General features: G+C 64.5%; 1 protein-coding gene across 5 annotated transcripts in view; it reads right to left on the bottom strand.

Annotated features, from left to right (window-relative positions):
• Positions 1-3,087: 3,087 nt before the first annotated feature.
• Positions 3,088-11,109, bottom strand: part of BIN1 (bridging integrator 1) — a 57,089-nt gene continuing 49,067 nt past the window's right edge. For 2 of the 5 annotated variants that reach the window (XM_060105842.1, XM_060105844.1), the window contains 5 exons: positions 6,951-7,058; positions 6,068-6,154; positions 5,738-5,848; positions 5,403-5,504; positions 3,088-3,726 (listed from right to left, as the gene is read on the bottom strand). In XM_060105842.1, the coding sequence (XP_059961825.1) occupies positions 3,619-3,726; positions 5,403-5,504; positions 5,738-5,848; positions 6,068-6,154; positions 6,951-7,058 (516 nt within the window). In that variant the 3' untranslated portion in view covers positions 3,088-3,618. Of the gene's footprint in view, positions 3,727-5,402; positions 5,505-5,737; positions 5,849-6,067; positions 6,155-6,950; positions 7,059-7,982; positions 8,007-8,553; positions 8,662-11,109 lie in introns of all 5 variants that reach the window. The other 3 variants (XM_060105843.1, XM_060105846.1, XM_060105847.1) reach the window with 2 other exon arrangements.

Genomic DNA, 11,109 nt, shown 5'->3' with positions numbered 1-11,109 from the left:
GCCCTCGTTTCTCCCCCGGGCCATCTCCACCTCACTGCCCCTCAGCCCAGACCTCTCTCCTGAGCTCCAGGCCCCCTGCGAGAGCCTGAGCCCTCACAGGCCCCTCCAACCCCACTGACCTCGCCCCCAGACTCGCCTACTCTTCTGCCCGCTTCTCTCTGCCTGAGATGGGCCCCCCAGACGTCAGCTCCTGGGGACCCCCGTTAACTCTAAAGGCTCAGCGGAGACACCCGCCCCCGTGTGAACCCAGGTGGTGGTGCCTTTCTGTCTCCAGAACCTTGGACTCACCACCACGAGAGCACCTGTTGTGGTCTTAACTGTTTCCGTCTGCTTCTCCCCAGACTGAGCACAGCGGGGTAGGAGCTGCACTGAATGATCTCTGTAATCTCCTGAGGGAGGTGCGAGGAACGAATCAGTGAACGGATGAACAGTGAACGAACGGTCAGGAGACTGGATCTATGCCGACACAGGCGCATCCCCAGCCACACGTCTCCAAGTGGCTGGGGAAGGTCACAGTCTACACGGTCTCCAGTAGTGGGACAGGTCCTATCTCCAGCGGGAGAGGGGGGACGGTCGGTGAACATTACTCCTGGAACATGGAGGAACAGCCCTGCGTGGGTTTTGTTCACCGGTCACACACTGACCTTGAGAGAGATCGGATGTGGTGAATAAAGCCAGGGTCTCCCAAATGTCACACACACACACTCATACATACACTTATGGTCTCCATCAGGCACGTTCCCGGGTCTCTCGGCCCTTTCTGGAAGCCACCGTGGTGTGCACAGTCACTGGTTCCAGTTCCTAGAACCCACCCCTCTTCTCCTTGGAAGCTATATCCAAATTTTGGTTCAGGTGTCCTCTCTCCCCGGCCCCCCAGCCCAACCCCGCCTCCATCTCAAGGCCTTGTAAGTTTGGGGCCAATCCTGAGGTCCCACCGCTGGCCACACGGCTGATTCAGCACTGGGGACCTGACCCAGTTCAGGCCAATGAGACAAAGGAGCTTTGCTGGGGGGCTTCTGGGAAGGAAGTCCTCCGCTGCTCTGGGTGGGGTGTGCAGACATCAAACCGGAAACGGTTGAGGACGCAGCCCAGAGATGAAGCTGACACTCAGGGGACAGGGGAGCCGGGAGCATCTCGGAGGGCCTGAGCCGCAGCCCAACTGCCCACCCACCTCAGGCACTGAAGACAACCAGCTGAGGTTTGCTGAGCCAACAAACCCAATGTTCGGTCACAGAGCCCCTGCATAGAGCCTGGTGTTTGGGGTGGTGAGGCTAGCGGTGTGAACACTTGAATTCCCAGTGTCAGAGCCGAGGGTCTGCAGGCCAGTGGAACCAAGAGAAGCAACGCCAGCCTGGTCCCCAAATCCAACCGAGGAGGAGGAACAGGAGGCCAGCCGGCAGGCTGGACAACGTCCGAGTCACTGTGCAAGGCCTCCTGGGGAGCCGGCCGGAAGGAGGGGAGGCCAGGGGAGTCCATGAGAGGGGCCAGGGGCGTCTGTGGCCTCAAGGATGCGGAGGGGAGGCCGACAAGGTGTGAGCTGCCTGGCTCTGAGCTCTCTTGGACTCACACACACCTGGAGGTGTCCCAGCTCCCAGACACTCGGCGCAGCTCAGGCCTCGAGCTAGCTACTTATTCGCTTGGGCGGGAGCCCCACACTCGGTCCTAGGGCTGGAGCTGTCCCTGCAGGGCCGGCTCCCTCCCCACTCCCACACGGAGCTCCCTGCAGGCCCCACCCGACACAAAGCAGGGCTCTTCCTGCCAAAGTAGCCCAGCTGCAAGGGAGGGGACCCCCTTGAGGGTCAGCCACCAGCTGATACCTCTCTGAATCTCACCTTGTGAGAAACCTAACGCAAATACTTTCTCCTGAACAATGTCTTTAAATTTCTCACCATGAAATAAAAGTGAAGCCTCTCGTGTTGGCACCTGGCTGCAGGCCTCCACATACCTCACAGGGCACACACACCCCAGGTTTGGAAGCTCAGTGGAGCTCGCCTGGTTTGGGCTTCGAGCTTGGCTCCACCAACAATGAGCTGAGTGGCCTTGGGCGGGAGAATTAACCTGTCAACCTGGAAGGGAGGGAGGGAGGGAGGGAGGGAGGGAGGAGGAAAAGGGCGGAAATGCTAAAGCTTGCGAAGCAGGGGGAATAGAAATCAACTTCCTGTGCCCCACTCTCATAATTTCCTTGCTCACAGAAATTCTGGTTGACAGAGCAGACACTGTCAGCCACAGGACAAGGCAGAGCCACGGCAGTGACAATCCCGCCACCTGAAACAAAGCTCAGGAGTTATATCCAAAGATAAAGCGAAGACTCCAACGTTCATCCCTGTCACCTGCTTCTTCTGCAGAAGAGATTCATGCAGAGAAAAATCCTTGCCACCTGGAAGTCCAGGCTGGTCCCTGGGCCCAAGAGCACAACTCCAGCGGCCCCCGGGAAGCACTCAGGCCACTGCTGCATGTGCCACATGAGTGGCATGTGCCACATGCCACTCAGAGCCGCCCGCGTCCACTGATGGAGCTGGAGACCCGAGCTGCGTGAAGTGGGGGCCTTGATGCCAGACAGAGAGGCAGGTGGGGAGCGCGGCGGAGCCGGCCCATCGGGCCTTCCCGCGCCCTGGGGCCAACTGCTCCGGTTCAGCCCCTGCCCCTACTCCCGCCCCTGTCCCACCGCTCACCAGCAAACCCCCCAAATCCCTCGAGCCTGACGCCTCATCTGTGCAGTGCTGCCCTGGTACAGCCCCCGAGTTCTCACACGCACTAAATAGAGTCCCTGAGGGCGGCACCCAGCAGACTCCTGGGCACAGAGCTGGCTCTTCGAGCCCCTTGTCTGCTCTTCCAGTCACCGGGCCCCCATCTCCTGCATCCCCACCAACAGCCAGTGAAAACATCACGGGACAGGGCTAAAGGCCCTGCCGGGTCCGGGCCCAGATGAGCCCCAAAGGACGCGGAGGTCACGCACGGGCAGGGGTGCCGGCCAGGGCAGAGGGCCTGCAGGGGGGTCTGTCTCAGGACAAAAGCACAGATAATCGCGGCTGCACTGCATAGCAGACCGAAATGGAGGGACACGGACACACACTTTGAGTACTTTTGTCATTTTTGTTTGTTTCATTTTGTTTTGAACACTAAGATTTATTTTCAAACAGCACACAGACGTCTGCGGGGCAGGGCCAGGCCAGGCTGGTGTCTGGGCCCGAGGTCTCAGGGGACGCTGGACGCCACCTGCGGCAGCTGCCAGGAAAGGGGGGCCCCCGGCCCGGGCGGCCGGCCCAAGCTTCAGGCAAGCGCGGTGCGCGGCGGCCCCCAGGCCCCGCCCCGCGGCCGGGCACCCAGGCGGCGGCAGCGGCGCCACCCAGCGGGCGCGGGCCGGGGAGGCGGCCGGGAACTCAACTAGGGGATACAGCAGCTTCAGGAACGCTGGCGATTCCGCCGGACTCGCCGAAACCAGGCTCTTTGGAAAACCACCTCATCTTTGGGAAGACACCTCCTGGCTTAGGTCTCTCCCCTCAATTTCCCTTTGCTTTTCAAAAGTTTAAAAACAAAAACGGAAAAAAAAAAAACACACATTTTTCGGGAAAAGGTGCTGCTGTTCACGCGTCCGCAGCACCACCAGCCGCTCCGCTCTCACTGCACCCTCGCGGTGAAATTCTCGGGGAAGACGCCCCGGCACTTCTCCAGTTCCTTGTAAAGATTCCAGTCGCTCTCCTTCACGCCCATGAGCCAGCCTTCATCCTGAGGGGAAGCCAGCGCGTTGCATGGGGCTGGGGGAGCCCTCCTTCTGGCCGCTCATTTCCTCTAGACCATCACACCTGCCTTAAAGGGTGCCTCCTCCAGGCAGCATTCCCTGCTCTTCTCTTGAGACCCAAACCGGGCCCCCCACCCCAGGAGCCATCCCTCCCTGCAGTAGGTGCATTTAACTCTTTATTGTTTGGTGAGTCCTCCTCACCGCGGGAAGGCAGCCTGACTGCTGCACTGGTCCAAACGCCTCTAAACGACTCCTTCAATCCCCCACCAAAGCGCTTCCCACCAGCTGGTGCCCACAGAGGCCACATCACCGAGGAGGACATCAATTGTTCTTCCGGCCTTCCACAAACAATGCCAGAAAATTCTTCAGAGCACTGACCACTTGAAAGCTTCTAGAGTGACCTGAGGCCATCCCACCAAGCCCTCCGAGTCGAACCTGACCTTTGCTTTAATACTGACCCCTCACAGGGATCATCTACCCAAGCCGTGACAAGCACTGACCCCTGGGCCTGCAGTGACCACACACCCCCTGCCACTACTGCCCCTGCAGCGGGGCTATGCCTGGGACCCACCTGCAGGATTACCTGCCTTGTCCTAGACCCTGTGTGTGTCCTACCTGAGCCACTTCCACCCATCCCAGATGGCTCTCACTGTGGGCTGGGAGGCCAAGAGTCTGCTTCTAAAAACCCCACCTAGACCAGGGCTGGCCCACCGGGGAGATCGGCAGGGACCTGGGGCTTTAGTAAAATGGGCTGGTTCAGCACCAGGCCCAGGAAATCCTTGTTACTCAAACCTCCCAGCCCACGGTGGCCTCAGTAAGTACCTAGTGTCCTCAAGCCCCAGCCCAGGACGCCCCAGCCAGTTTGGCCTCACCCCAAATCCAGCCCTCTTCCCACCCTCGGCCACTCTGACAATTACACCACAGGGACATGTTGGTGACTGAACGGACTAGAGTCCCACTAGGTCCCCTCTGCACTGTGGCTGCTACCTGGATACCCATGTGGGCAGCCCCACTGGACCACCAGCACCCCACAAACAGGGGATCCTGCTGAGGGGCCACAGAGACCTAAATAAAGCAGCCCGTCCAGACCTGGGGGGAGGGGAGGGGGCAGTTCTGCCCCACTCTGCGCCCCCCAGGGCTCAGCAAAACCCACTCTGAGGACCTTCACAAGGAGAGGCCACAGCAGGAGAAGGGTCTGAGAGGCATCAGGGTGAGGACCAGCTGGGGACAGGGCTGTGGACTCGGGGGTCCGTCACATGGGCAGGGAAGCGCGTGCCCTTGTGGACAGGGCTGGGCCAGCCTGGAGGGTGGCACCTGGGGCCAACAGGAGGCTGCAGAGCGGCGGGTGGGGGGATGTGGTCCATGGAAGGGCAGCCTGGGATGCGGTCCTGGAGGAGGGGGGCCCGGGTTGGGGGGGCCTGGAAGGGAGAAGGGCCCGAAGGAACTAGGATGCAGAGAATCGAGAGAAAGGCAGACAGAGGCTGCGGGAAGGAGGAAGCAAGAGGCAGGAAGTGAGAGAGTGAGGGGGGCAGACGGGGTGAGAGCAGGAAAGGGAACCGTGCCGGCCGCAGGGAAGGGAGGCCTGGGGAGAGGCTGCGGGTCGGCTGGCGTGGCTCTGCTGCCCCCTGCTGGCCGCGCCGCCTCCCTGCAGACCGGGCCTCACCTGCTCCTCCGGGTTCTGGAAGGGGATCACCAGCACCACGTCCCCAGCTTTGAGCTGCAGCTCGTCCGTGTCAGTGGCCGTGTAGTCGTGCTGGGCCTGCACCTGCAGAGGGTGGGGAGAGCTGACACCCCTTTCCTCAGCAGCCTTTGTCCCACCTGCAGCCCCGTGGGCGCCGGGAGAAGGTGAAAGTAGCAGGAGCGGGGCTCGGACGCCACCTCGCGGACGGGTAGTAGTCGGGGAGGGACGGCTTTGGGCCCCCCACGTAGCCTCGGGCCCAGTGTCCTCCCCTCCCCGTGGAGGCAGCCGGCGGCTGAGGGTCAGCAGGCCAGGCTCACCTTGAACATGAACCCCGGGGGCAGGTCCAGGCGCCCTGCCCCGCTGCTGGCCTCCACCGTCACGTTCACAGTCGCCGAGAAGGTCTCCACCACCACCGCCGGGAGAGAGCTCTGGGGGGAGGGGGCGCAGGTTAGCGAGGGCTGGGAGTGGGTCCCGGAGGGCGGGGCCGCGCGGGCGGAGAAGGGGGTGTCTGTGCCCAATGCCAGACCAGCCTGCCTCCAGGTTCCTTACCAGGAACCATGACCTGGACCAGCACAGAGCAAGACACGGGGCTAGGGAGCCGCGGGCGGCGGGGAGAAAAGACAGGGCCTTGGTCCCTGTCATCTTACGGAGGCTGCTTCACTTGCTGTCTCCCCGGGCTCCTGGGCTCCAGCCGCAGGGTGGGTCCCACACGTCACCTCCGAGGCCTCTGCTGGCTGCAACATAAATGCCGGCATGGGGTCAGACACCGGATGGAGCGCTGAGACCAGGACAAGGGGAGGGGCCACGCAGAGCCAGTGCCTCTGCCTGGTACAGGGAGCCCCTCAAAAGAAAGGCTCCGGGCACGGAAGTGGCTGGAGAAGGTGCTGGCAGACACACGGACCCCAAGTGACGTGCTGCTGAGAAGCCCAGCGCAGGCCCCTGGGCCTGAGCCTGAGCCTGAGTCTCCCTGAGCCTCCCTCACAGGCCCTGCCCTCTAAGCCCAAGCCCTGGCCAAGCCTTGGCTTCCTCCCACCCGCCTGACCCCGCTGGCCCCTCACAGGTGGCTCCCATGGCGAGGGCCCAGGCAGGGCACCTCGGACACTGCCTGGCTGCAGACAGGCTGCGCTGGGCCCGCAATGAAACTCAGCCACTTCTGAGCTCTGGGAGCAATCACTCAGCCCTCCTAGCCCCCACCTCCTCACCTGTAGGAGGAGGAAATGTCTAGGTCAGGCTGAAGGTTAAAGGAGAATTCTGGAGAGTGCCCACCATGGACCTGGAGGTGCTCGAGACATGCCTCCCTCCCACCGTGGGAGGCCTGAGCTGGGAAGCTGGGGCAGGGGTCGGCGAGCGGGTGAGGGGCTGACCTAACTGAGCCAGAAGCCCTGCCCCGGGGCCTCCTGGCTCAGGGCCCTAGCCTCACCCTCAGTCCCACGGTGGCCTTGTCCGTCCTGTGCCCCCTCCTCCAGGCTCTTCCTCCATGCTACACCCCCAGAGGCCGGGGGCGGGTGAGGGGCTGGCGGGGGCACTTACTTGGGCAGGCCCCGGCTCGGCCGTCTGGCTGGGCCAGGCCACGGCAAAGGTGCCCTCGGCAGCGCTGGGCTCCCTGGAAGGCAGGCTGCCAGCTGGACTCTCTGTGGGCTAGTGATGGGCCACCAGGGAGAACAGGGTGGGAGGGGTGGGGGGCGGGGGGGCGGGAGACAAGAGAAGAAGGTCGTGAGCAGCGCAGCGTGGGCCCACGGCAGCAGATGGGCGCCTGCAGCCTGGCCGGAGCCCCACGGGGCACAGACAGGGACTCCCCAGAGGGACACATCCTCCCACCACTGCCCAGGGGACAGGAAGGTGTGAATGTGCCACACGCAGCTCAGCACGTGGCTGGGAGGAGGCTCCGCCTGCCTGCACCAGGCTCTCTCTGGCCTCCTCCAGTGAAATACCCTGGAGCTTGCGAGCCCCAGAGCCTGGGCTGCTGGCACTTTCTCGCCAGCCCCTCCTGGTCCTGCGGGAGCCGCATCACCAGCTGTGGGGTGTCCCGTGTCCTCCCTGAGGACGTGGATGTCTGAGCCACCAGGCGATGACAGCACCTGTCGGGCAGGCGCCTGGCCTCACTCTGTGTGTCCTGTTTCTCGAATCATCTCTCCCCCCTCCTCTGTCCCAGCAGCTCCCTGGTGCCATTGCCCTGCGGGGCCCCTGCTGACAGAAAGCTCCTCGGGGGCAAGGACCCTCCACCCCAAGGCCCCCCTACCCAGCAGGCCTTGGCCCAGCACGGGGACACCCCATCCACCCTCGGGGACCAGTTGGTCACTGTCTACGCCACTCACAGGCCCTGACAACTGGGCTGCACCATGGGGGACTCTTCAGAGGCTAAGCTGAGGAGGATTTTCCCACAGGGCCTGGCTGAAGGCCCAGTGTCTCCATGGAGGGGGCGGGCGGGGGGGGAGCAGAACAGCTGGAGGAGCGGCAGCTCCCTGTGCGCGTGGGCACGGCCAGGTGTGCGTGTGCGTGTGCACCTGTGAACCAGCCAGGTGCAGGACGAGGCGGGGCGGGCACAGAGCAAACACAGCTTACCTCCCAGAGGTCCCACGGAATTGACTGAGCACAGCAGAGGGGAGAAGGACAGAGTTAGCACGGAGGTTAGAGGCGGCGGCAGGCAAGCAGTCCCCAGGGACCCCCACCCCGCACCCATCCCAGGGCCCTCGAGCCCAGCAGGCACAGGGCAGAACAGAGCCGGGCTCTGTGGTCCCCAGAGCACCGAGTCCTGGACACCTTCCAGGCTACAGAGACCCCCCAGGCCAGGGAGTGCCCACACCCGGGGCTGCCGCCAGGAGAGGGGCAGGAGGGGGCTGAGATGGACCGTGTAAGTTGCCAGGTGAGTGTTCAGCTGACCTCGCCCTGAGGGTCCTCCTGCTGACCTGTGTCTGCCCTCTTCCCTTTCCCATGGTCAGGACCAAGGGAGGTGACAAGAGCTGGGGACCAGGGCTCCAGGGGAAGGGCAGTGAGTGGGAGGAGAGCCTGGTGACCCCAGGACCCCCAAAGGCCTGGGCCTAGATGGGCCCACATGGCCGGTGGGCAGACATGAACCCAGGCCCCGGTGCCCAGAGGCCGGTGGGCCCGTGGGCAGTGGTGGGCTCACACCAACCTGACCAGAGGGCGTGGGCGCCTTCACAGGGCTTGCCACAGGTGGGAGGGGGTCAAAGTCCAGGTCCAGCAGACTGGCCTGCTCCGAGAAAGGCCCCGGGGCCTCAAACTTGGCAACAGCAGCAGAGAAGGAAGGCAGTTAGTGACAGGCTGTGAGCACTCAGCCAGGGCGGCACAGCAGGCTCCGCTCCCAGACACACCCACCAGCACAAGGGCACGACCCACACCACACCCCCGGCGCAGGCTCCACCCACACAAGGACACACCTGGGGCTGGCTCGCTGCTGGCCAGCCGCCAGGCAGCCACCCGCCAGACCAAGGCCGAGCCCCCAACTGTCTCGCGTCTGTCCCATCCTGCAGGCCGAGGAGGCCTCCCAGTGTCTGAGCCCACCAGCAGCAGCCCCGGCCAAGGCCCGGGCTGGACAAGACCACACTCAGTCCCCCGGCTCGGAGGGCCCCTGGATAGGTACAGGCCTCCCCTTGCTGCGGCAGACTGACAGGCAGTCCTGAGGTGACACCCACCCCCAGCCAGCTCAGGGCCGAGCCAGCAAACAGAGCCCAGGAGCCCCGTCGTAACAGAGGGGGGGGCCCCCAACACCTGAGCACCCGTGTTCACACTGCATGTCCCTCCCCAGTCCCCCCAGGTTTCCCATTCAGCGGGGCTGAGCGCAGCCCAGGGATGTGCATGTAGCAGGAATGGCCCCAGGAGACGGGCCGCAGTGGCCCCGTCCACAATGTGAGAAGCCAGCCCCTCAGTAAGCTGGGCCAGACGATCATGGAAGAAAAGGGTCTTTCCCAGAGCCACCCTGGAGGACAAGCCGCCTGGCACCAGTGCCCAGCGGACACGCTGCCTTCCTAGGAGGAGGGCTTGCTCACCTGTGGCCCCATCTCACATAAGGGGCTTCCCCGGGTACAGGGAGGGCTATGCCTGCCCAGGCTCGGCCCAGGGTCCTCCCCTCAGGCAGGGCTGGGAGGGCCACAGCCCCGCAAGCCCGGGCCAGCCAGCTTCCCTCCCCACCCACTTGATGGGGCCCAGAACTGACGGGACATGCCCTCCAGCCCGAAGCACCTGAGGTCCTCCATTTAGAAGGACCCGAGACCTGGAAGCGTGGACAGGGGTCCCCCGGGGGGGCCTTCCCAGCTGAGCTGCGGCCTGTGCGGGGAGACCCAAGACCCGCAGTCCTGAGAAGGGCTGGTGCCGCCAGCTTACAGCTCAGGGGATAAGGCACAGAGGGCCCAGGCCCAAGCTCAGGGGACGCACTCCCACCCCACGCTCATCCCCAGCCACGGACTCTCCTTCAAGTCAAGCCCTGTCCAACGAGCCTGGGAGGAAGGTCACTGCCATCTCTAGGGGACCGAGTGTCCGGGAGGCCGCGCAGGCTGGGTCCTGGGTGCCCTCACCGGCTGCAGGCAGCATTTCTCTGCCCCTCATGGCCCCACCACCCACCCCTCTAAGAAGCCAGCCAGGACCAGGCAGCCGCTGCCCCACGAGACTCCGAGAGGACAGGGTCACCAGGCCAAGGGCCGACCGCGCACTCTCTGCTCACCTGCCAGCAGGCCAGCCTCCCACCATGCAGGCCCAGAACCGGCCTCGGGGGCAGGCACGCAGGCTACTCACCACAGCCCAGCAGAGCAGCGCTGTCGGCACAGCATCCTGGGGGGACCAGCCCACCCCAGCCCCATGCAAAGCACCCCCGGTGAGGGCTCTCCAACCCCGCTGGGCGGGGCCCCGGCTCCGGGGAGTGGGCGGAAAGATGGAGGGGAGGCATGCAGGGAGCACGGCGAGGGCCATGCTCAGCGGGCAGCCTGGCTGCAGGTGAGGCCCTCAATTCCTCACCTGTGAAGTGGGGACAACCCCTCCCAGAGGGGACCGAAAACCGAACCAGGCCCAGTAGGTCAGCGGCTGGCTCCACTCCCTGCGCAGTGTCTACTAGCCCTCGCGTGCACCCCGAGGCGGAGGCAGGCTCCAGGTGGCTAGCGTCCCAGCCACAGGCTGCCCTGAGGCCGCGGTTCCCCAAGGCCCCGGGAGTGCCCGGGGCCAGCCTCAGCCAGGCTCTCCAGAAAGGCTCCCTCCCGGGTCCCCCGAGACAGGGCAACCCCCGCCCTCCCCCAGCCGCCCTGCACTGAAAGTTCCAGCTCCAACCCGAAGTCCTCCCGTGGGGGCTTGAAGCCCACTCACCCCACGGCCCCTCATCGCGGAGAGCGCGGTCCTCCGCTCCTAACTGCCTCTCCCCCGACGTGCCACCTCCCAGCCCTGCCCCTCTCTGCAGGCCTCTGAGCTTGTGCAAAGGAGCCTGCACAAGGCAGAACCCAGACACCCGGGCAGGACAAGCCCACAGCAGCGCTGCAACGTGGGCCCAGCACAGCCTGGGACGAGGCAGCCTGCACGAATGGCGAGGCCCGGCGGGGACAGGGCGGCCCGGCTGTGAGGCCCGGAGGCCAGGCTTGGAGTGGTCGGTGCACTGCGGCCTCTGTGAGCTGACCCGACCATGTGCGGCCCACCCCCCTGCCACCACAGTGACCTCCCCTGCTCCGCCCTCCCTCCGTCCCCCTGGGGA

Source organism: Mesoplodon densirostris, chromosome 8, assembly GCF_025265405.1.
Source record: "Mesoplodon densirostris isolate mMesDen1 chromosome 8, mMesDen1 primary haplotype, whole genome shotgun sequence".
NCBI lineage: Eukaryota > Metazoa > Chordata > Mammalia > Artiodactyla > Ziphiidae > Mesoplodon > Mesoplodon densirostris.
Note: the sequence above shows the minus strand (reverse complement) of the source record. Positions and strands in the feature narration are given on the sequence as shown.